Source organism: Manacus vitellinus, unplaced genomic scaffold, assembly GCF_001715985.3.
Source record: "Manacus vitellinus isolate BGI_N305 unplaced genomic scaffold, ASM171598v3 scaffold_4_pilon, whole genome shotgun sequence".
Lineage (NCBI taxonomy): Eukaryota > Metazoa > Chordata > Aves > Passeriformes > Pipridae > Manacus > Manacus vitellinus.
In genome coordinates, this window is record NW_021940604.1 from 3366587 (window position 1) to 3392667 (window position 26081).

Below are 26081 nucleotides of genomic sequence, written 5' to 3' on the forward strand. Positions count from 1 at the left end.
CACTGAATCTGAGGTTTCTGCCTTTGTTCTTTTTGACTGCTTTCTGATTTCTCCCTTTCTTTCCTCCAGTAATTAGAGAAGCAAAGAAGAAGGTAGGAAACTCTTCAGGTTTACTCCTTTTTGTACATACAGACAGAAATTGTGTCTGCTTACAGGGGAATAGGGTAGTTCCCTAGATACAGGTTTAGGAGCTCTTAGGCAAAACTTGCTCAGGGAACCAGCTGTGAATTCAGACAAAAGTAGCCCTAAATGGAAAATCATCTGTGGGAGTTGGGGAGGAGAAGAAAATTCTATTAGAGCACAATTTAGCAGAAATCTCAGTTTCTTCTCTCATTTTTCTGAGCTCATCTCAGTAAGACTGAAGACTGTTCAGATCAAGGAGATACCCTTGAGGTTTTCTTCTCCTACTTGAACTCTTTCTTGCACTGAATTTGCTTTTGAGAACTGAGTTTCATACAACGGCGAACAGGCTTCCTTATTGCTTTGCTCTTGTTACAATGAATTAATTTCCTTTTTGGTATGTGAAAATTATAAAAGTCTCTCACTGAGGTGTTGTTTTCATGCACGTAGAATGTATATATTCCCTTCCAGAAAACTTTTTGCAGGCTAACCATTTTTCTTCAGCGAAGAGACAAACTATAGGTTGACAAATTTTCTTCACTGAGCTTCTTAACATTCTTCTTCTATGTGTAATACATCCCTGGTTCTCACCAGTATTTTTCAGAGCAGCTCCTCATCTCCCTGAGTCAAGTAAAGCTCCTAGAACATACAAAGTCTTCATAAGATAGTGCATGTGCTTCAGTAGCTTTTAAATTTTCTTAGTTTTAAATTGTGTTAGTTAATATACAAGCTACACAACTGTTTGACCACACCATTATAAGTATTGTAGAAGAGCTGTCATAGCATCATAGAATAATTTGGGTTGGAAGGGTCATCTGGTCCAGCCTCCCTGCCATGAGCAGGGATATCTTCAACTAGATCAGGTTACTCAGAGGCCCATCCAACCTGGCCTTGAATGTTTCTAGGGATGGGGCATCTACCTGAAGGAAGGGGCTCAGCTTTGCTTAGCAGATCACCAATCCATGGTCATTGTGATGACTTGAATTTTTAAGTACGTGGAAATACCATTTCCCTATAGTTCTCCTCTGCCTACAAATAAAAAACCCAGTGGCTGGGGAGTCCTTTTTTAGGACTCCCTGTGTCATTAGGTACTGCCATGAATGGTGAAGCACTGTCTGGTTCCAAATAAACTGGTGTGTTCATTTCAAGGTGTGCCATAAATGTTCTACCTTTTCCTGTTCTTTGTTTTAGTGAACTTCTGCAAGACTTGGAAAACTGTGAAAATGATCCTGTGGCTATAGCAGATTGTTTTGTTTCCAAGGTAAGTCCACAGCATGACACCAGTTTTAGAATTATATGGATGGAGGAAATAGGTTTAATTTATTAGCTTTTGAGACCTAATTCTGATAGATTATGTGACATCAATCAAGAAAAGCCAGCAAATCTATGGAAAGGGAAGGAATTTCTCTTAGTAATTGATAAGGATATGCCTCTGATTTGCATTTCTAAAAAATAATCAAGAAAAAGGTTTCATTTGAACTGGTGTATCTTAAAAACAACTAGATAATAAAACTTGCTTGCATTTTTAGAAAAGGCAATAATATTAACATACTTGTGGCCATATTGTTTTCTGAATCCCACGGCTATACCTTTAATTTTCTTTTTAAATGAAATGGCCCAAAGTCTAGCCTTAAGATTCAAATCGCATCTCTCTGAAATGCTTTGAATTTTCTGAACATGGATCTGACATCTTTATTTTTTTGGGTAGTACTGAAGCCAAAAAATGTGGAGAAAGAGAAGTTGTTGGGTGCAGGAGAATCAGAGTAGGTGACTTTCATTGTAGGAAACCCAGAGAACCAGTCAGGGAGAAGAGGAATGGCTATAATAGGTAGGGCAAAAAGAGATTAAATAATTTGGGCTATAGATGATTCTAGTTCACTGCATACTTCAACAGAGAATCTACATAGGCCTTGAATCTGTAGAGCCCAAATGTGTTAAGCAATAATGCCATCTCCATGGTATTTCTAGAGGAAGAGGAGTGGAAGAGGGGTCATGTAGTTGTTTAAATTTGGATAATCCCTATAGATGTTTGCCTTTTTGTATTTAAAACCAAAACCAAAACACCAAAACACACACACACACACAAAACCAACCAACAAAACTCACACAAAAAAACCCCAAAGAAACCAGAAAATAAGACCCTGTCATGTTTTATACTTTGTCCTGAGCTCAGTATTGCCAGCATCAAACATTCAATGTAACAGGTCTAACACATGGTATTAGGATTAACTAAACACCCTCTCATGGTGGCCTAGTAATTTGTTTGGCACTGTTGTGACACAAGGGATTTTATCATAACAGGGAATGACGATACCAGCTTAGTGCTGCTGTTTCACCAGATCACTTGCTTCAGCTGAGTTTGAGAAAGCTGTTATTTATCTAGTAATTGGTCTTTTGTAAGCATTGAGAGATCTTAATGTTGGCACCACTACCACAAAAGTAGAATGTATTTTTGCCCTATTGCAGTGGGGTTTATGGCATGTTGTTATTACTACAGATAGCCTGGACTGAATTGAAGGAGAGAGAAAATGGGATAGTGCAAAGTCCTGCTTCTGGAACAGAATAATCTGATGTGCACACTGGGTCTGCCTGACTAGGAAACAGCTTAGCAAAAAAGATCTGGGATCCTGGTGGGCAAGAAGCTGTGTGTAAGTCAGTAGAGTGCTTGTGCAGTGAAGGCCAACTGGGAGGCCTTCAGGATACTTACAGATAAAATGGTTTGGAGCTGGTAGATCTTTTTGCCGTATTGCATGCTTATAGCTGGGACCGCTGGGACTACTCCTGCTTGGATATGAAACGGAGTTGGTGCAAGTGATAATAGTAAATCCAGGAAAAAGTTGTGTTCTCATTCAAATTGGCCAACTGAAAGGGCTTGTCTGGTAGACTTTCTGGCCATTAGTTCTAAAATCCATCTGCATATCATTGCTTGTGCTTTTTGTTCCCTTGTCAAATGCTTTTAGCATTTGTATTATTGGCAGGCAACTGCCTGATGGCTCAGAAATTGCTAGAGATTGCAGTCCTAACAGGCATTTTTTAGCTTCATCCAGACAAGTGCAAACACTTAAAAGCAAAATCAAACAATACCAAAATACCCCACAGTTCTGATTTTGGCCATGAAGATGTCATTACAGCAACTGCTGACTGTCTTAACAGACTCCAGTTGTTCATTCTTGGTTGCTTGTGTCTTCCCGGCACTGAGTAGTGGAAATAAAACTGCCTTTTTTGGCAGCGTGCAGTCCTTCAAGTCTTACGGGACTTTGGCCGTTTATTGTTTGATTGCTTCAAGTGTGTTAGATCTTCGCTGTGAATTAAGAAGCATGGGAATATCATGATGCTGAAGTCATAGCTCACAGCCTTAGCTAATGGATGTAGCTCTGCTGGAGATTCTTGAATGCTTCCAGTGGAACTGTGTGTAGGTTATACGAGCTGTGGATCTAGAGCCATTTTTTCGCCCTACTGGTACAGCTGTGAATACTGTAGTTTTTTGGGAATTTTAATGTATAATCAGGTTTTCTCTGTAGGTACTATGTTTACTTTTTGCACTCTATGAAGCTCAGTAACTGCATAAAATAAAAGTAATTTCTTTCTTAGAATTGACATGAAATGACGCAAAGTTGGTTTGCATGTATAACAGAACAGTCCTCTCTGTCTAGAAGACCTGTATTAACTCCAGTATGTAAAAGGTCTTGGAGACATTTTGCTGGTAACCATAATTGGAGGCTGATAAAAGGGTTCTAGTGCAAACTTAGCCATAGCTTAGTTATTCACACAGAAGACTGTTCATAAATTTTTTTGCCAGTTCAGTCTTTCATTTTCCTAGTAACGATGCCAATGTTCATTAGAAAATTGACTTCAGTATTCTACATGTTTACATGTAAGTGAGTTAAAAAGGAGAGCTGAATTCTGGCATGTTGCTTTTCTCACTCAGCACCCCCGAAATTCAGAACATATGTTTTCTGACAGACACACTAACCAGCTTAACCAAGGAGAAAGAGAGAATTACTCTAATCTAGCATCTCAGTGAAGAGGACATCCAGGCAATTGACTTCAGTTTACACACTGACTCCACTCCTTTTCTCAGTCTCCATTTTCTTCTAAAGTGCCTTTTATGGCTATAAAAAAGCACAGTGCACCAAGAGTTGAGGGAAGATCGGAAATGTATGTGGAGGAGATGCACTGTGAATTGATTCCACGCTGGGGACCAGCTAAGTATATATAGCTGGGATATGCTCATGCTTGGCTTTGCCTTGAGAATGACTTGCAGTCAGTGTAGATGAGCTCTTGATTTGTCTTCGGTTTTTTGCAGCCTCTACCACAACAGTTTTTGGACCCCAGATTAAAAATGATCTCTGGAGCAATTCCAGTCTGTGTGCAGAGATCAGTTTTAATCTGGTCTGAAGACAGTTGATGCGAACAAAACAATAGTTTAAAGATGTCCAAAGGATTAAGGATGAGCATAGCTGGTGTTTTCCTTACATTGTGGAAGTATTCAGAAAAATATTGAATCCATCTTAGTTCCGGCTTTTCTTTTGCTTCTGAACATAGTTCACAGCACTAGCTTTAGCCTGCATGGCTTGTGCCCTGATATGCTCCCAGTGACATGGTGCTCCCTGAGGAATCTGTTGTGAAGTAGAACAGACCAGCTGGGTGTGGGAACTGAAAGTCCCTTTGGCCGTGCAGAGGTGCCAGGTACTCAGGCAGGCACTGGGAGAACAGCCATCCTGAGTAGTGTGGTTTTGTCGGGTCAAGGAAGAGCCTCTCTTGGAAGTGACTCTCTTGGCCACTTTCCCAATGAGTTCACACAAATCCAGCCAATGCCTAGGCAAGGTGTATTATGTTGATTCACAAGAGATCTGTAAGTATGAGTGCATATGAACAATCTTATCCTGGAGGCAGAATACATGTGCTTGAATTTCTCCTATTATTATGCTCGCATTGCTCAGTAAAAGTAAATGCTCTCTGATGGTTTTGTGTGATGAAATGAACTGTGGTGCACTGAAGTGAGTGCACATGTAAGTGCAGTAAGGGCATGAGAAACTACCTTTTTTTTTAAATAAAAATTTGTTCCATTTCATACCTATACTAAAATTCTTTTAAAACCAAAAAAACACCCCATTAAAAGTAATTTTGACCTTGTGTAAAAAAAAAAAAAACAACAAAAAAACCAAACCAAAGAGGGACAGTGTGAAAAGGCTCACAGGGATTTCAGACATGCTTTTGATTTTGAGGGGAATGTGCACACAGTACACTCTATAACCCTGAAGTGTTTGGCCTTTTTATTTTACAGATAGTGCTTTCATTTGTTAAAATTTCACAGCAGATATTCTTTTCCTTTCTGTTTGAAAAGCAGAATAATGACGTGACTATGAGTAGAATATATATATATAAAAATAAATTGGCTGAAAATGTTCTGTACTCTGCTTATGAAGTAGTTCTATAAATTGCATTATTCTGTTATCGTAGCCATGGGAATATATTATAATTTATACGAAAAGCCCCCAAACATAAACCTTGAATTAATATATGCATAAATAAAATAAATCACAGTTTTTTGCCATACTGAATTTCATCCTAATCTTCTCTCTTAAGCACCCTGACTTATTATGTGTGCTAACTAGTTTGGTAGTGATTGCCATAGAAAATTACACAGTGTAATGTCTGCAGCGCTCTGAGGTTTGTTAATTTTTCATTTTGAGTGGAAATGGTTTGGAGCTGTGACTGTGGTTCCAAACATGGACATGAACAGGCTGTGACACAAGCTCACTGTCTCTGGGTGTGGACATGGGGCATAAGTACACTGCCATAAAAATTAGCTGCAACAACAAAATTAGTTCAAGTGTGAAAAACCAAGCTAAATTATTTAATTGTATTTGTATCAAGACTACATTTTGTTGGTTTCTAAGAGAAGAGCAGTTTAATAAGCTTACAGCCCACCAGTGAGTAAATGGGAATCACAGTCCTCTGGGGAAACATTTACTAGAAGTTTGCTTGAGTTATTTTTTTCAGAACATTTATTACTGAAATCCACTAAGACATATTGAAATGGATTGCAATGACTTGTACTCATGCAGAGTAACATCGTATTTATACAAGGTCCTTATGGATCACTGCTCAGTGGAGAAATGAATGGCATAACTTGCTTTACCCCTGTGAGAGGGGTACAGGACTAGTGCTGTTGGAATTGGGGAAGGGCACTGGCTCTTTCTGATGAATGGCCAAAGGAAAAACAACCAAACCCAAACAATGAGAAACAAAAGCCACAGCCTGCATCAGCCCTCTCCCCAGACGGTGGTGCTCCTCAGAGCACCGCTGCCTTCTGTGAAGGCAGATGTTTGGTCTTGCCATTCACCAGCAATGACCTCTGGTAGACAGCCCCTCCTGGAGCACAGCTATTGTGCTGCAGAATGCCAGAGCCCATTCTGAAGATGTTTTGTGTGGAAACTGGGGTCTTATTTACTACTGGAGGATTTCATTTTATCAGTCTAGGGCTTAGGAAAGAAAAAATTATTGATTTTGGGGACACTTTGCCATTCTACAGTGCTTTCTTAGTCTTTAAAACTCCAGCAAGCAGTAGAAATTGTGTATTATTTGGGATAGAAGTTGACAGTCAGATGTGGATTTAGAGCACATGGGAGTGTTTCTGGAAACCTGTTCTTGCATAGAATTAAATGATAATTATTAAGAAAAAAATTAGACCAGGGAGGAAAGAAATGAAGCTCAAACTTTAGTTCTGAGAAGCTTGTCAGCATTAAGTTTGAGCAATTGCACTGTGACAGGCAAGTGTGGAAACCCACCCAAATCTAGTTCTAACTTGTTTGGGTAATAGCTTTCTGCTTTCACATAATTTACTTTAAAAAAAAAAGATTGCTTTTGTGGCTTCTAATTTCACGCTTAGGCTGTGCTCAAATGTGAAAGTATTTATAATTGCTTGAAAATCACATGCCAAACATAAGCTGCAAAACTTATTTTTCACAATAAGTATGTCTGGCACATGGTGTGATTCTTGGGGCTGTCCTGTGCAGGGCCAGGAGCTGGACTTCAATGATAGTTGTGGGTCCCTTCCAACTCAGGGTATTCTACAATTCTATGATACGTGTGTACTTTAGCACACAAAAAAATTAGATATGTGCAAGCCAGCTGTTTGAAGGGGATGCGTGTAGTGATGGTGTTTTGGTTTGTTTTTTGTTGTTTGGGGTTTTTTTGAGATGCATAGATTTTCATAAGGTACCTTGGAGGCTGTGTTGCAAAGCCACTTGTTTTATCTCTGTGTAGATTTCCTTGGTTTTTCCTTCAAGTAAAGCAAAAATTTCTCCCCTCCCCCCCATACATAGTGAAATTAAATTCTGGTTGTTTTAGGACTATCACAGTGAAAGCAGAGAATTCATTGATCAGGAACTGGAGGTGGTATCGTGGCATCATCATCTTTATCTTGCACACATTAGCTGCTAGTTTGACAAAATCTAAATATATGCAAACTTTTCCTCCCCATCCAGAGTGAAGATTTCCACATATATACGCAGTACTGCACCAATTATCCGAGGTAGGAATTATGGGTTCCCTTTCTTTGTTTGTCCTTTGGCCAATTTAAGTAATGCAAGTTGCAGCTTATGCAAAAACAGAACAGCTTCTCCCCCCCCCTAAATTCAAGGAATGGTCAAGGAGTTTACCTTTTCTGTAAAAAAGAAAAAAATGCAATAATTTTTTAAAAATACTCGTCTAAAATTTTGGTTTGACTGTTCTTGTTGTTCATTGCTTTATCCTTCTTTAGAAAATGATGGTCTTATTCTGCAACACTGCATATATAATTCCCAGTAATAAAGAGTGGTTGCAGAAACAGCAGTGATTAGAATAAGAACCAGCTGCCCTCTTTTACAAGGAAATAAGAAAACAATTCTTGACTTTACCTACAAACTTACTGAGACAGTGTCCTAAAGGTATGTATTGATGTTTTCAGGTCAGTGGCTGTGTTGACAGAGTGCATGAGGAACAAGGCACTGGCCAAGTTCTTCAGAGAGCGGCAAGAAGCGCTGCAGCATTCTCTGCCCCTGGGCTCTTATCTCTTGAAACCTGTCCAACGCATCCTCAAGTACCACCTGCTTTTGCATGTAAGCACACATTAGAAATGTATTTTGTTTAGGGCTTCTGCATGTCGGAGTTCTTGCCTTTGGTACAAGGCTTGATGGTTAGAAAAGTTCTGGGTTTCCTTAAATGCTCTTTCATTTGTCTTCATCATTTCACACCATATGCGTATATTTGGGATGGGGAATTCATGGTAATTGTTTTAGACACATTGAATCAGTCTGTGCATAACAAATAATTAGCACTTTTTTGGAAAACTGGTCTGTAATTCTGAAGTTCTTCAGAAAATTCTTGTCATAATTAAACACTTTTGTACACAAATTTATTATTCCAATGAAGAACAACATTTTTCCACATATTGCAATGTCGGGGGTGGTTGAAAGAAGGATTACATACATATAAACACCCTGACTACTAAGAATTTTGTGTAGAGGAATGACTGAGGAAGTGGGAACTCTTTCCATATTCAGTGAATTGAGTTGAGCAAGTTTCAGAAATTCCTGCTTTATTGTTAATGTTTTCAACATATGTTTCCTATTAGAGAGTCATGTTCTAGTGAAGTATAAAGACACTGATCCTTATTTAAAATGTCTGGCACTATTCTGCTCTCCAACTGTAAAGTTATGCCTCGTGTATTTCCATCAGGGTTTTGTAAGTGTAGATATGTTCTGTGTTTTAAGAATGCCATTAAATACTGTCTGAAAAGATCTCCTGTCAGTGTGCTGCACTCTTTCTGGGCCTCTCTGCTCACATCGGCTGCAGCAAGTGTAGTCACTGCTAAACTGACCATAAAGGCTTGACTTTGTTAGTCATCTTGTGTTAATCAAATTGATAGCAACATGCAAAAGTAACAAAGGCAGGAACGTTGCATTTGAGTGATGGCAATGCAAAGACAAAATAGTACAGATGAAAATATTGTATTGTGTCCAGCTAGAAAAATTAATTTAGGAATAATAGGCCTTTTTTTTTTTTTTTTTGCTTCTGTCTTAGGAAATAGAAAACCACCTTGACAAGGACACTGAGGGCTATGATGTGGTGCTAGATGCCATAGATACAATGCAGAGGGTGGCATGGCATATAAATGACATGAAAAGGAAACATGAACATGCCATCAGGCTCCAGGTGAGTTCCCAAAGAGATTTTATGGGTGTTTTTGACTGTTTTTGTCAATATATATGCAATTAACATTTTTTAGTTTATCTTTTCTTTTAATCTTTGTCAGTCATAATTTAGACTCCTGTTGAGCATGCCCGTGGCTGTTCGATCTTGGAAAGCATGGTCATAACTGCTCCAGGAAAATCTCAGACATCTCTACCCTACAAGCAGCATCCTGTAAAGCATTTATTTTGCAGTAATATGGAGCTTAAGATAACTCTTCTTTCTTCCTTTCCCTCAATTGTACAGCACTGCTGTACAACCCTAGGGCATGGCTTTGTTCAGAAATCCTGTGGTTTCCGATTTCTCCCCTTTGTGCTGATTAATTTTGTTTTGAGGCATTTCTTGTGCTGATTCTTGTTTAAGAACTTTCCTCTTGGGCCTTTTGCAGACTCATTATCAGTTGCTTTTGTGAAAAGCATAAGCCTAGAAACGTGATACTTAAAAAAACCTTAACTTTGCTTCCAATGAAGAATTTTTGAGGAGAAAAAACAAAAGCTACACCCCGAATAACTTTTGGCATCAAGAGCAAGCTCTTTTGTAGAATTTTTACCTGCATTCCGTTTCCTGGTTCTGAGTAAATCGTGATTTTAGACTACACTTTCATCCGAAGTATTTATGTCTCTCTAAGATAACTGGGGAGATTTTTTTAGTTTACAAAAGGGAGTAATAGGCTTATATAATTTCAGAAATCTATGTCATGTTATTCTTTGTCCATTTTTTTTCTTTTTAACATAGATGAAAATTATTTACCTTTTTTTGTGGTTTTCTTTTTTTTTCCTGGGGTTTTTAATGTTTGGGTTTTGTTTTGTTGTTGTTTATGTGTAGGGAGAATAGGGTTATATTTGACAATGTCTTGCCTGCAGCAGTGTAACCTTTTTCCACATGTTGCTGGAAATGCATGTTAATGACTTTTAACTACAATCTACTATAAATTTGAGTAATTATATTTGACAATAAAGAAGGTTAAGGGCTTTTGGGAAAAAAGATTCTTTTGTTTTTTTAATTTATTGAGCTCAGCTGGCAAATGTGTGGGGTTGTGGAAAATGTTCATGTTCATAGTTACCCTTTAAAAAAGTAAAATCTGTTTCTGTAGCCATAAGGATAGGTCTTCTGTGGGCTATCACATTGCCATGTGGTCTGTAATTCTGCAGTTTCTGTGACAGCAGTTCCTGCGCAACGTCTCCCTCAACAGAGGTGGACATGATCCCTGTGCTGTACCCTGACTTATTTACAAGTTCCTGGAGAGATCTGATAAAATGCAACTTTTTTTCATTTCCTGTGAATGCTTTAGCATTTAGTGTTTGTGCTTCACTTGTACTGAGATATTTTCTCGCTAAAGTCTAGTGTGCTAGAGAGCCCAATCTAGGATGAGGCAATCTGTCCTTGCTTCGCTTATGCTGCCAGGTTTAAAATCTGATGGATGTTTTTAAAGATTTCTCTAGTTAAAGGTTTAGTCTGCTTTTAGAATTTGCTGTCCCATGCTTCAGTCCTGTGTCATTGCCACTGACAGAAAACACAAGCAACTCAAGGAAACAAGAATAGCAACTCAAGGAAACAAGAATAGCCATGGTTAAGTGACAGCTTTGTGAAGATGTTCTTAGATATTGTTCCAACCTTTTTTTCTTTTTCTTAATTAATAAATAAGGTGAGAAATATCTATCTTATCTATACCAAACATTGAAATACAAGCATATCTTCAGATGTTCAGTTGACCAAATCACTCCTGGTCCTTTAGTCTTCTGAGAATCATCTCTTCAATCTGAACACCTCACAAAAGTGTCTTCTGTGATGGGCCTACAGGACACAGACATGGCATTATAATTCATTCAGTGGGAGACCACACAACTTCAGGAGGATACGTAGGGTGAGGGGCAAGTGTTAAGAGGAATTGATTAGAGATGTAGAGAAGAGAAGGGCACAGACATGAGAGAGACTGATGACTGCATTATAAAAGATTTTCCATCTCTGAGAACACGGGGAGATGAGGTTGCATTCTTTCATTACAGGCTGCCCCAGGGAGCTCAGGGCTCTTTGCTGGGTCCATGCAGAGGCAGTAACGAGTACTCAGGGCATGTTCTAGGCTGGGCTTTGCAATAAGTCTCCAAGCACCTGGCTGCAATGTTGCACATAACCTAGCAACCTCAGTACTGCTGGGTTGTGACTTTCCACAATTGGATGCTGAACATTATGTAGAAGAGTGGGAATGGCCTCAGCAGATCATTTGGGTCTTTGTTTCAGTAAGGTCTCTGAAATGAATGTTGTTTTTTCTTTTTTGATGTTTTGCAGGAGATACAGAGTTTGCTCACTAATTGGAAAGGGCCAGACCTCACGAGTTATGGGGAGCTGGTTTTAGAAGGAACATTTCGCATTCAGCGAGCTAAAAACGAGCGCACGTTGTTCCTCTTTGACAAGATGCTGCTAATTACAAAAAAGAGAGATGAAATGTTTGCATACAAAGCTCACATACTGGTATGTCAGAGAGCAGGTGGTAATATGCTGTCTGCGGGTCTCTCCAAAACTCCTCTGTGATTCACATCATTACCTCTCTTTGTTACAGTGTGGAAACCTGATGCTTGTTGAAGTAATACCAAAGGAACCACTTAGCTTTAGTGTCTTCCACTACAAAAATCCCAAGATGCAACATACTGTCCAGGTATGACAGAAACCCCCCTACCCAGTGGGTAACCTGGCTGATGTCCATATGCTATTTATGACACTGCATAGTGCAGGAGTGCCTTTTTCTCATGGTGCTCAATTTTTTTATCAGGCAAAGTCGCAGCAAGATAAGCGTCTTTGGATTCTTCACTTGAAGAGGTTAATTCTAGAAAATCATCCTGCTAAAATTCCTGCCAAGGTAAAAAAAAAAAAACAACCAAAAAAAAACCCCAAACAAAATCACTAACTTAAAGCAATCTTGTTAGCTGCAAGATGCATGCAATATACAGGGTTTAGGCTACAGCAGGTTAATAAACATGTTGTGTACTTATATCTTTAAAAGTTCCTCAGAATTAATTGGAAAGTTCCACTATAACTATATACAGGGATTGGTACAGAAGTAGAAGAACTGAACTGGTTGAGCAGCATTTGTCTGCTAAGACATAAGTAACATAACTGCAGTGTCAGAAAGCTTGACTATAGGAGTGTATCTTAGCTTGATACTGCCTGTCTGCAGAACACCAAGATGCATCAATTACAGCATGTGTAGATGTTACCAAGCTAATTTTAATTGATCTTGGTTCAGTATCATAGCAGTGAAACTGCTGACAGTACACACTTTATTTGAAAACTACACACACCCATCCTGAACCCTGCATCCTTAGCTGGGACATCTAGGCCCTTTTTGGTGAGACAGCTAGCAAGCTTTATGCCAGAGAAAATGAGGCACCAATACCATGTTCATAGCTATAATATCTTGGAATAAGGAAATTTGGTCCTTTTATTTATGAAATCCAGTCTTAGAGCTTCAGGTGATGCTTCCCAGTGTAACATATACCACCTCTCAGAGGAGGTTAAGCCTAGCTAGCTCTTGCCAAGACACAGCAGCCACTGACTCATGTGGAAACAGGATTTCTTTCACACCGAGTTTATGGTTGGTTTTTAAGTTTCCCCTACTGTTTTTTCACTGAGTTTTTTGCTGTAATTGCTAAAAAATGTTAACTGTGACTGATGTGTGCACTGTACTGTACTAACTCTCATTTTCAACAGTGCAGCAAAAAGAGAATTATGGGAGTAAAAAGCCCTATCAGTTCCTAGTGCTAGTTCTCCTCTTAATTCTTTGTTGACAAAGTCTATTGAAAGTATAATATTTATGCTAGTATCCATCCTTTCAATGTAAATAATCGCTGCAACTTATTAGGTTGTAAAAGAAAATAAAAAAATTGTAGCTTGATCTCAACTTTTGTATCAAATTGCTTTCTTACTTCTTATTCGATTTTTTTTTTTTTAATCTGTGGAAGCAATGCATAACTAAAAATATTTTCTGCTCTGAGAAATAATGGCACTTTAGAAAGGAAAAGTCTAACAAAATAAATCTCTGTGATTATCTGCACATTTTTTTATTTTATTTTGTTTCTGACAAACCGGTAGTTGGTAGTTGTGAGGCTTCTCTCTGCCCAGCTTTTGGAGAATTTAACGGTAGTCCACATGTGACGCCCGGTGGAGAATTACTGAACTGCACTTCTAGAAGGGCAGGTTAGATGTGGTGTTTCAGTTTAGTTTATTTTCTTACTTATTAGCTGATACGCTTACTAAAACATTCAGATTTTTTTTTTTCCTATCAAAAAGGGGGAAAAGTTTAAGTAATCATGAGATACTTTTTATCCTGCTTCAGTCTCACTTGAGCCAAATTATGATTATTCTTTTTTAATAGCTTTACCTCAAGGAAACTCTTGAAGGAAGGTTGGTAGCATTTTATGTGCCAACAACTTCAGAGTAAGAAAATAATAAGGGCGTTAAACTATTTGATTTTTAGGGAGGAAATGTTATGTGAATTACCAAAAAAATATTCCAGAGCACTATACTCCAGATACTAAGGCCAGTTTTTGGTAATCTCAGCAGGATATGGAGACATGGATCTATGGCTTTAAATTCTGGGCTGGTAAGCTCCTGCCAGCAAAATTCTTCTTCACATATGTAACATGTCCAACACACAGAGAAAAACAAAAAAATACAAACCAAAAAATAATGCTACTAACCATATTTATTAATTCAAAAATAAACTTGCCATTATTTGCATATAAACTCACTATACTATCTGTACTATGCAATGCAATTTGTTCTGCTACTAACAGATTAACTTTTTCATTCATTCATTTGTTACTTTTACTCTTCCAGGCCAAGCAGGCAATTCTCGAAATGGATGCCATACGTGAGTTGGTTCTTTTTCACTTTTGTTTTAAAAAAATAATAAAACCATCTTCAAAAGTTTGGCTTTAGCTGTCGATTTCATTTGAGATGGAAGAAGGTCAGGCTTACATTCCTTGAATTATGAGCTTGCTGAAAAAGGCAAAATTGGATGCAGATCCTGTGGAGCTCTGTAGGCAGTGGGCTGATTGGTCTGCAACCAACAAGCTGATGAGCAAGGAAGAGGCAAATAAGACCCACTGTAAACACTGGCCAATCTCTTTTGCTTACTCCATGCTGACTAAGTATGTGATCTTTCCTGTGTTGTAGTATAAACTTCTTCTGGCTAGTACGCACTGAAGGGCTAGCATTATGCAAACACACCTTGAAGAAGTACATAGCAATGCTATGACTTCTTCATGCTGGCAAACCTGCAGCTAGAGGATAGTGACGCTTGTCTTCTTACATCTGAAGAGTTTATCTGTGTGTGTCCCACAATCCAGCACAGGAAAGCACGTGATGCTGCTGTCTGTGCTCTGAGCACAGCCCCATCTGCACAGTCCCTACTGTTGCATCTTCTCCTTTCTGCCTTCACTGGTGCAAGATGCTTGGCAGTGTAGGAGAATGAGAACAGTAATCCTAGGATATAAATACTGAGGAAGTCTTGGAGTATAGCAGGCTTGTTATTTATTTACACAGTTGTTGTAGAGTTGGTCAGGAAGGCTCTGACTGAGAAACTGGCAAACAAACACGATGGTGGTGGATAAATGTTTCTGGGCTAGCCATCTGGAGGCAGGCACAACTACATGGGCAAAGCATTTCCCTGGCTGGGTGGTTAAAAGCTACCCTAGAGCAGCATATCTTGCTTGTGTTGCTCCAGGTTCTGATGAGGTGCCACTATATCAGTCATAAAGGGATGATGGTACTGCCTCTAAAGAGAGCCAAGGCATGTGAAGTGCCATCCCTGTAACTCTCTTATTCTTTGTGCCTCTGCTTGTTCCCCAGATCACCCAGGCTTCCACTATAGCCCTGAGGGAGAAATGAAATCCTCATATCAGCCTAAGGAAGGCACTGCTCCTCACAGAGTGAGAAGGAAATCAGGTGAATAAACTCCTTTACCATCCAGATGACAAAAGGAAAACCACACAGGACTGTTTAGAGATGGGTGAGGCTGGGCACGTGCAATTGGTTTTTAATCTGCACACTGTGCAGATTTAACATGGCACAGTATCTCTCAGATGTAGGTGAAGCATCTTATTAACTATTTGTTGTTTCTGTGATTTATGGTTTATATCCGCTCTTTGCATTTAATGTAATGAACCTACATTTATAACGGTGGATGCACAAAGAACAGTTGGTACTTTCTAATGGATAAAAGAAAGCCAGTCACATTATTTAAATCTGACATTCCCCCCTCTCCGCAGTAACTTGTCTCAGAAGTGATTCCATCCTGATTATGATAGGCTTGTTATTTCAAAACATGATTGCTATCTATACTTAGTGTAATGTCTGCCTTATGGATAACAGAGATTTAAGAAATAGTTATGCTGACTTTAGAGGGTGTTCTTCCTTCTAGGTTGAACATATATCCATAATTACTGTTAGTTTCCTCTCAAAGACACTACTGTCTTTGTAGTTGTGTGACTTCATATTGCAGTCACTGTTTGTCTCTTTTTCTCCTTAAAGACCTTTCCAATTTGGAGTGTGTAACACTGTTTATTGGGAATGACTTCAACAAGACCAATGAGGGTATTGATGTAATATTTAACATACATGATTTAACATGTAATGATTTAACATACAGCAGCATTTATGTCTGAAAAACAATCAAGTTCTAATTACGTTTCAGGCATCTTCCTTTGTTTCTGAGGTGTAGTATTGCATTGGTGCTGCTCTGCTTGTGAAAGGAATAATACAAGATACTGATCAAATGGCCTCCTATATAATGTTCAGCTACCTACACTTTTTAAGCCCTCTTAAGTTGTTGATACCTCATACATATTTCGAACAGAAAACCTCCAACAACTTAGTGTAACAACAGAGATGACCAAGTCTTTTGAAAGCAGGAATTTTAACATGGGATAAAAATTTATGTGTGTCTTGTTGTATGGAGGGCAGCTTCTATTGCATTGAGAAACATATATGTTCTTTGATAACAGCTGTAGGTTTGGCATTCAAGAAATAGTTTGGGGTTTTTTGTGAGGAAATCGGGGGATAAAGAAATTAAATTCTGGCTTCATTGCATGGGCTCAGAAGCTTAAATTTTGATATCTATGTTATAAAAAGTTGGTGAAGATACCCCCAGCTTTCTTTGGAATGCTGGAGTGCTTAAACTTGTTTTTATCGTTTTCAGAACCCTCATCTAGAGTCCATAAAGTTTTGAAATCAAATGGTAAGCTACTTTGTCTACTGTTTATTGACCTAGTGCTTCTGTACTTTGTAGAACAAGTAAAGATGGATTCTTTCTTCTTATAACTGTCCCTAAATACATTAGGGGGGGAGGAGGAAGTTTAAAAGAAAACAAAATATCGGTGTTTAATGTCTGCTTTTCCAAACTTGGCGTTTGTGTAAACATCCTAGCAACTGAACACAGAGAGTCTTAGCCATTGTGAATGGTTGCTCATAACATAGCAGTGTTGCAAAATTAGGCCCTCAAGTGGAACTCTGAAAAAACAGATATCACGAGATTTACCAGAGACCCTATAGTCTGTTCAGTTGCTGCTGCCTTCAACACCCCTTGGGAAATTTGTAATTGGGATATTAGTGTCACATTAAAATGGGCAAAAACTGATAACGGTTTGATCATTTACTTATTTCTATTTTCAGATGTAAGTCCAGATATGCAGAAGGTAAACCATTTCTTGTATTTCTTGTTTTAGCACATTCATTTGATTTGAAGCACAGTATTTACTGAAGAATCTGCATCTTCTTGGTTGTGTTGACTTTAAGAATGGAAACAAACCCATAAATGTTATTTAGCATCTCAAATAGGATTACTGGAATGAAAGCAATAGAAATACAGTTTACTATTTCAGGAATATTTAATAAAGAAAAAATTACCGATCCATATATTGTTGTGATTTATAATACAATACAATCAATTACTAGGGCTATAGAATACTTAAAAATACCACTAGAATCAAGGAAGTGCTATGTATAAAGATAGTGTTTATTCTTCGGAGCATATTATCTCTGCATTTATTAAATAAGACTGGAAAGTTTCAGCTCACTCTGAAATAAATATCGTATATATAAATCCTGACATATCACCAAACAGAGCAGATGCAGCTTAAGCAGATAGAAATGAGCATTTCTAATTTGTACATTTCCTGTAAGAATTTGTAATGATGTTACCAGTACAGTTGGAAAGTCTCATGTGGAATTTTGAGTCTTAGGGTTTTATTTAGAATGGAATTTAAAGTGGGGGTGCGTGGAAGTTTTATTAACAGGATACATTAGATATGACTTCACTGTCATGCCATAACACTGAAGGTCATGATTTGGGAGGTGGGGGAAGTGGGGATTTGCATATATTTTTTCAGTTCAAAATATTGTATGGGAAAATACTTATTGTTGTACTTATGCCTTTATAATAATCTCATTTCAGTGCAGCTAACTCAATGTAGCTTAAACATTTCCTATAAGTCTGATGTAAAACAGTGTGTTACGAAAATATAGTATCTCTATAAACTTCTAATCAAAGTTTTGTGGTGCTTTTTTTTTTAAGCGGATTGGTATTGAGGGAGCTCTATTATCTCAAGCCACCAAACTAGGATCAAGTGAAGCCCTGCTGAATTCTAGGAAAAAGGTTGCATTGGAATCCAGTGGGCTGGAGAGCCAGTTTCAAGAGTCTATTGAACCAGCCTACAGCAGCGACCAGGATGAAAATCTTCAGACTTCTGCTACGGAACAGATTGATGCTGATGATGAAGAAGAGTCTGAACAGGTAGGAAAAAGAGGGGAAAAAATAAAATCATTTTTTCCCAGGGAGGGTGGAAGAGAGATTAAAATTATCCGTAAAACAGCCATGAGGAAAGAATGCGTTGCAAGTGTTTACAGCTTTCTCTTCTTAGATATATTTTTATTTAGACTTCACACAATACTCTTCTGCATTTAACAGAGAAGATGTAAAAGTAGCCACTATAGAGAGGGAGAAATTCCCACTGCTTGAACGAGATTTTACTTAGTCCTCCTTTGCAGTCCTCAAACTTAGTTCTGACAGAAAGCTATTGTTTTTACCTGTTGCACACAACTGGCTTTTCCTTGCTTCTTCAGCTGATGCCATGAAAGAAACCTTTTTAGGCCACATGCAAAGACAGTGCCTTCAGGTCTCCAAAGCAAGGACTTGAATATTAAGATTCAGGCACTGCTGCAGGTGATGTAATGTTTCTTGATTTATGAGCTCCTGGCAGTAGCTAGGAATGTGTAAACTTAAATATGAAAAGTTTTGAGTAGAATTTCTGAAAATGAGAGTCTTTATCTGTTACTACTGCACAGAAGGTAGTGTTTCCCAGTCTGTATGATGTTTCCACACGTATATAGTACCTTTGAAAGACTAAAACCCCAGCTTTGAAATAGGCCTGTATTAAATTATCTAGATTTTCAGTTCATTTTGTTTAGTTGATACTGAGGTCATATCTTTGTGCAGTCCATTTATTTTTTTAATTATATCAAATCAGTTATTGAAATTTCTTGAAGCTTACTGTGCATTTCCTCTTTGAAATTACACTATTTGCATTTTAAATATTCGACAAAATAGTATCTTGTATGAGTGTACTGCAGTGTCTTGTAGTTCTCCCCCTTGCTTGTACAAAAGAATAAGTACAAAAGTATGAGTAAGCCCAAAAGAATACCACCATAAAAGTGTATACTAATAGCTTAGTGTTTAATACTAGATGTGGCAACAATACTTTCACAGATATTCTAGGCTCTGAATCATTGCTGTGGCAGTGCTCTGATGACTCATGAGTTTATTAATCTCCCAGTGTGGATCTCTGACCTGTTCTAGCTGCTAATAATTCCTGTGATCAAGACTGTACAAAGAACTGATTTTATTACCTCTCCCCTGCTTTTTTTCTTTAAAGTCACAGGGAGTACAGCAAAACTCACTGCAGAAATCAAAAGGGGGAAGAAAAAGACTTAACAGCCAAGCTGCTGAAAATGTTGAAAAACGGAGAAGTCTTAATGTCAACAAGTGTGAAATGCAGGTATGTAATTATTATTTTTACTTCTACTTTGCTATGCATCATATATATGTCAAAGAAATCTGCTTTACCTAACTACGTAATTTACAGTTTATGTAATGTATTAGTATTCATATCATTGAAATATTCATCTCTATGATGAAAGGCTGTTCTTTTTGGGGCTGGGAAAACAAGCAACTAACCAAACCAATCAGCATTAACTTAAGCCAAAAGGAATTATCTTTCCCTCTCTCTCCCAACCTCTGGCAATCTCTGCAGCATCATGTTGGCATAAGCATGTGGCCTTGCTGTAAATTAGATCTGGATGAAAACTTACTCTGAAAAGAAAAAAGAAATTTTCAGTGGCATATGCTAAAGAGCATAAGATTTCTTTCTGCTAGGGTTATAGGCAGGGGGAAAGGGAGGAGAACAGAACTTTTGGCACAAGCCCAGAGTCAGATTAGCTTAATCCAACTGTAAAACTGCAGAGTTAGCATAAAAGGTTTAATCTAACCCCTGCCAAACAAATTTGCCTTTAATTACTCATGCATTAACATAAGCTACTGTCTTGTATTTGAAGTAAGATTTTATTAAATGCCAAGAGTGAACTCTGAGCCATGGTAAGGATTAGAAGACAAAATAGTCTGGCACTGCCACCGTTGCTCCCTGGCTCTCTACTGAGGAGCCTGCTTGCCCTGTCCGCCTGCACACGATTCTATGCTGCAGGACCCACTAGTGCTATGACAGTTCTGTGAATGGAGGGAATTGCTGTATTATTGCAGGGATATGCTAATGTTACCTGCAAATTTGAAATCTTCACAGAGCTCCAAGGACCCCTCAGATGAAGAGTCAACCCAGCTGAATACTGACCTTCCATTTTCCTGCGCAACTAGACAGCCACAGTCTGCTAGACAATTCAGCACAACCCAGAGCAACTCGCTAATCATGAATATCCTGGGAGGAAGTACCTCTGTCAGAAACATCTGGACGGACCACCAGATCAGGCAGGCATTGTTTCCCAGCCGGCGCCAACCTTATGAGAACGAAGATGATGAAGACGATTATCAGATGTTTGTACCATCACTGACTACGTCCAATGCAAGCTCAGCTGTCAGTGGAGAAAGGAGGGGTTCTTCTGGGCGTCCATGCAGCTGGCATTTGGGGGTAGTGCATCAAAATGAGACTTCCAGCCCCACTCATCACAAAATTGTCAGACGGGCCAGTAGTGCTGGTGAAAGTAACACATGTCCAGCCAGCACAAGATGTAAAATAGTGGAGCGTGGTTCTCAAAGGGAAGTGAAGATAGCAGAAGTGAGCAGTAGGAATGCATATCCCAAATCTTCAGAGGAGTTGACTATCGATGATATTGAACATGTTTATGATAATATAAGCTATGACGACTTAAAGCTGATGGGTCTGACGAGAAGGGAGGAGACACACCGTGGTCCCCAGAGATCTGCTAGAGACTCTCTCTATGAGGCTGAAAACAAAACCGGCTTAGATTCACCGTCCAAAAAGAGGACAGCAAATCAAAACAGGGCCTTCGTTTGTGTTAGTAGGGAGGAGATCCTACTCAGTAAAGAAGCACCTACTTCAAGTTTGGATGAGCTCAGGATTGTTGAAGACAACATCTATGACACCATAGTGCTTCCAGAAACACCACTATTGAATTTTAAATGTGACCCCTTAAAAACCTCTAAAAGGAGGAGTTTTTTGGAAAAGGACTTTGCATATTGTGACAATCTACAACATTTTGTTTCTGAAGAGAGTCTCCAGTTCAGTGAAGATGAAAGTCCTTACCATCGTGTTCCCATTGACAATGACTATTTGAGCTTAGTAGATAGCTCCTCCAACTCTGATTCTCTGTCCCATAAGTCTGCAGCAGATAAACTCTCAGAGGAAGTAGATGAGATTTGGAATGACCTGGAGAACTATATCAAGAAAAATGAGGAAAAGACAAGAGACCGTGTCCTTGCAGCCTTTCCTGTCTGTAAAGATGATATGCAGGAAAGGCTGCATGCTGGTAGTACACCTGAACTGAGTAAAGATGTAGAGTATTCACTGTCTACTCTCTCTCTGCCAGAAACTCCTATTTTCCCTAAAACTGTGAAGCCCAGGGCTGCCACCATTAGTGAGGCGAATCTCAGACTTGAAGACACTACACCATGCAAGAACTCTTTTATGAGTCTGAACAGATCTTCCTACTCCAGTGAGATACCTCTTGTAGATAGTCCATATGAACCTGCCAACAACGTTCTGTCCAATGTGCGTGCAGAGAGTGTGGAAAATGACTTGGCTGTTGTGGATAAAACAAAGAACAGAGTTTTTATGATGGCAAGGCAGTACAGTCAAAAAATTAAGAAGGCTAACCAGCTTTTGAAAGTTAAAAGTCCAGAGCAGGAACAGCCAGCTAGCAGACAACAGAAACTGAAACACAAAGATCTTGCTGCTATTCTGGAGGAGAAGAAACAAGGGGGTCCTGCTATTGGTATGTTAAAAATGTTTCTACACGGATACATTTCTTGAGTAACTTTCAGTGAACTTTGCGTTCTGAACTGGAAGATTATGAATTTTCCCCACCTTATTCATTGAGTATCAGTATCATATTTTCTGTGTTACCACTGAGATGAGTTTTCTGGGACTGCTTTAACATGAATAGTCCCTTATATCTCATTTCTTGTCATTGCTTGATAACCGTGGGAAGAAGTAGCAGGGTGGTGTCAGGAAAGAGCAATTAAACTGAGACTGGAAATAGAAATCATGCTCAAAGCACTATTGGCCTCTTTACAGAAAAACAGTTATTTTCTTTAATAGTGTGATCTTCAGAGTTTGACTAAATTGTTTATTTTCAAGATGGTTCACCATCTAACAAGTCATGTACATTTGCTCAGATACCATCCACAGTCACACCCATAAGCACAAGGAATGGGGTTAGATAAGAAAGAGGTGGTGGTCTTGTTCTGTCCATGTGCAAAATCATGGATACGCAAGAGTTCTGGAACTATTTTTGTCCATTGTCAATTGAAACAAATTGAGAACATGGAGCCAGCAGACTCCATGCACTAGAGTGTCATTCTTGCCTTCTTGTGATATTTATAAAAGTCCCTAAATATCTTATTTACCAGGCCATTTTTAGAATGTTATTTTCCATTTTAATATGAAACAAGCAGCATATTGTTGGAACTATGGGCTGCATTGTGTCCTGCGTGACTGCTCACCGTAGCAAGATATTTTATGTTTCTTTTTCTCAGTACAGTGTACTGAAATGCAATGCAAAGGGTCTTTCAGCCTCCATTGTTTCATGTTACTTTGTTGAGGCCGAATATATTCGCACAACTTGAAAGATCTTCTCTTGACTGATACTAAGCATTTTGAGATTTTTAAATTTTCACATAATTAATTGGAATGGATTCCTTGTCTCTGCTAAGTGTATTCTCTCTCCTTTCCAGGTGCCAGAATAGCTGAATATTCCCAGCTTTATGACCAAATTGTCTTTAGAGACAGTACTCCTAAGGTCCAAAAGGAAGCCTGGGCCACTCCTCAGGAGCCATCAGCTGGGAGGTTTTCCACACCTGTGACCACATCACCTCCCCATTCCCAGCCTGCCAGTGAATGCCCAAGAGCAGAAGATTGGCTTTTGCATTCTACATACAGTAACGGCGAGCTGGCCGACTTCTCTCCGTGGTCTGAATCCCAAAACCTGAAGTCTAAGAACTCATATACAGAAGCTGGTACAAAAAGTAATTCAAAGCAGTTGCTTTCAGCTGGATCGGTGCCTTCCCTTCAGATTTCTAACCGTTTACATGTCCCAGCGCAGAGGTGGAGTGCCATTATAAGCCAACCGAACAAAGAGAACTTACATCAAGATCACATCTATAATTCACTTGGGAGGAGAGTAAGCAATGTAAAACCACAGGCATACAGTAGGTCGCAGTCATCTTCCTCAATTGTGGTCAACAGGTCTGGAGAATCAATTGTATACACTAATGAAATTGACAGGAAAAAGCTCCATTTGAATAGGAACTTCCGATTCAACAATCATCAAAGTCCTGGTATCGCTTCAGCGTGTACAGGGCCGGAGATGAGAAAGCAGATCCCTGAAAACTGTTCAGATATAATTCTGCAGGATTCTCAAAAAGTCCTGAGAGTAAACAGGGCCTCCCCTCTGACAGCACAGATGGCCACTCAGAACTATTTTTCGAATTTCAAAGATTCTGAAGAAGGAGAAGGGGATGATGATGATGACTATGTTGAAATAAAGTCTGAAGATGAGGGATCTGACTTGGAGACTTCTCAGAACCAAACAAGGAAATCAGATCCTAAACTGCGTAATGCAGACGCTGTTCCTTCTGAAATGCTCTGTGGCAAAACTGTCTCCTGTACTCCCGCAAAGTCTGCCAACAGCAAACAGGCGCTTACCCCATATCTGACTGCATATAGTGATTCAGATAAACTGAATGACTACCTGTGGAGGGTACCATCTCCTAATCAGCAGAATATTGTACAGTCTTTAAGGGAAAAATTTCAGTGCCTCAGTTCAAGTAGCTTTGCTTGATGCTTTCAATAATTTCTAGCTGTACTGCCTTATTATGACAGAGTATATACTAGGACAATCAGTACTGGCATCATGTATTTCCACAATATTACACAATCAGGCATTGTATCACAATAATATTGTAAATAGATGTGAACTGTATCTTTTTTAAAGTGGTTTAGAATACTGAACATAAAAAAGGCCATATGTGCACTGTCTGGAGTCCCTCTCTGGAGCGCAGGTGGACTTCTCATCTCGTATTGGATCTCTTCCCTTGTTAGGTGTCATAACCACCTCATTCTTACCATCGAACCAGGTCTGATACCATTTGATTCTTAAAGCATTTTATCATGTGGAAACCTTAGTATTTGGACTTTCCAGTTGGTTTCCAATGTTCTGCCTCCAGAATACCTGCGTGAGTACTCTGCCTACAATACAGGAGCATTTAGCTGAGTAGCTGCTCCTGTGGCTGGGCAGATTTCTGAGGAGGGTTCTGGTAATTACACCAACAGATAATGTGCATAATTGCACATACTTTTTTGCACGTTACTTTTCATCAGACAGATTCCAAGTGTGTGGGACCAATGCATATGCTATATTACTTTACAACAAGCTTCTTATATTTTAAACAAAATCTAGTCCTAGTGCTTGATAGCCTCTTCTACTTTCTGGAACTGCATAGTCAGCAGAAGACAGGCAGTGGTGGCTTTTTATGAGAACCTGTGGATGTGACATAGTCCTCGTCTGGGGAATGGTTCTGGCAATAGAAGGGGAGCTCCACTGCTTGTGAAGAGGACTAGACCAGTTTTGGAACCTCCAGTGATAGTGGTGTTTGTGACACACAAGGAAAATTTGAGTATCATGTAGCTCAGCACCCAGCAGTTGAAAGCTGCTGTGTGAGAGTTTGCAAAGTAGCTGTGACCTGTTGGACCTTTGTTCGAGTCCCAGTGTCAGTAACCCTGTGAGAGAATGAGGCTTGACCAGGTACTTGGGTGAAATACTGATCATGGGGCATGTTTAGCCCATAGTGTGGTTCAGTGACACTGGTGGTTGAGTGATGAGCAGCCATCCCCAGGGCATGCATCTCCTGTACTGGGAAATAACCCTTTCTGACAGAGAGAGGTAGAAGATGTATTTGCTAAATCAACCAGGGCTAACTCTAATCCAATTTCTGTACAATAATAGTAGATTAAAAAATGAGAATACATTCCATTATTTTGCAAATAATGTATTGAATAAATGCTGCCATTTAGAGCAAAGACAGGCTTTCCAATATCATGCGTACTTACTCCTCTTTGTCATCTTTGTTGCACAGCTTTGGATTCTGTTACTTGAAAACATTGTACTTAAAGGAGAGCCTAAATACGTCTACACTGATCATTTTGTGTGACTGTTGTTCTGTTTTGGTGCTTAAATTCTTCAGATTACATGGATAAAGCCAGTACCGAGTTAAACATATCAATATACAAAGGAGTTTCATAGAAATGTTATTTTTACTAACCACTTATCACTCCCCTAAGCTACAGAGCACTGTACTTCTGGAACAGCTGACTGTTTACTACGTTGGTTACCATGAGGAAAACCTGAAGTTATCAGTGTACAGCTAACTACTTGTCGACTGAGATTTGAGGACTTGAATTTATTAGAATGGATTAAATTATTTACCACACGTATCTTGCATTGGCTAGAAATTGTTATTTTGAGGGCTGGTTGGTCATGGTACTTGCTAGCTCATACCACAGGGATACTTGTTACAGTCAGCACATCCACTGTGATAGGACCCGTATCTAGTAAAATCTGACTGAGAAATAATGTTGTACATATTTAAGACGCTGAGGTGTAGCAGAGCCCGTATTTATTTAATATAGCTTGTAAAGTACTGTAAATATGGATAGAAGGTAAATATGCGCGCGCACGTGTCGATTTGTTTAAACGGCTTAGGGGAATGTTTAACTCGCATCTCATGCAATCAGTGGAGTTGGGAGGGAGGGATAAAAAAAAAACAACAAACAAACAGAAAAAGGGACTTCTACTAGCATTGTAACTTCTCCCAGGGGCCATTTCATACTATTTTTAATAAACGTTGAGTATGCAAAAGCTTTGGGTGCTGTTCCTTGGGGAGGGCGGGGAGGGAGGTGATGGGTTCTCGCTGTCGGAGCTGATAT

The 26081-nt window shown here is 39.1% G+C and overlaps 1 protein-coding gene across 1 annotated transcript in view; it reads left to right on the forward strand.

Moving 5' to 3' along the window:
* The window catches only part of PLEKHG1 (pleckstrin homology and RhoGEF domain containing G1), a 130401-nt gene extending 104388 nt beyond the window's left edge, over positions 1–26013 (forward strand). The window contains exons 6-20 of the mRNA XM_018078320.2: positions 1312–1381; positions 7614–7660; positions 8075–8225; positions 9190–9321; positions 11644–11826; positions 11915–12010; positions 12125–12211; positions 14191–14224; positions 15205–15300; positions 16553–16591; positions 17026–17048; positions 17927–18145; positions 19284–19406; positions 20205–21870; positions 22832–26013. Of these exons, the coding sequence (XP_017933809.1) occupies positions 1312–1381; positions 7614–7660; positions 8075–8225; positions 9190–9321; positions 11644–11826; positions 11915–12010; positions 12125–12211; positions 14191–14224; positions 15205–15300; positions 16553–16591; positions 17026–17048; positions 17927–18145; positions 19284–19406; positions 20205–21870; positions 22832–23937 (4072 nt within the window). The 3' untranslated portion in view covers positions 23938–26013. The remainder of the gene's footprint in view (positions 1–1311; positions 1382–7613; positions 7661–8074; positions 8226–9189; positions 9322–11643; positions 11827–11914; positions 12011–12124; positions 12212–14190; positions 14225–15204; positions 15301–16552; positions 16592–17025; positions 17049–17926; positions 18146–19283; positions 19407–20204; positions 21871–22831) is intronic.
* The last annotated feature ends 68 nt before the right edge of the window (positions 26014–26081 follow it).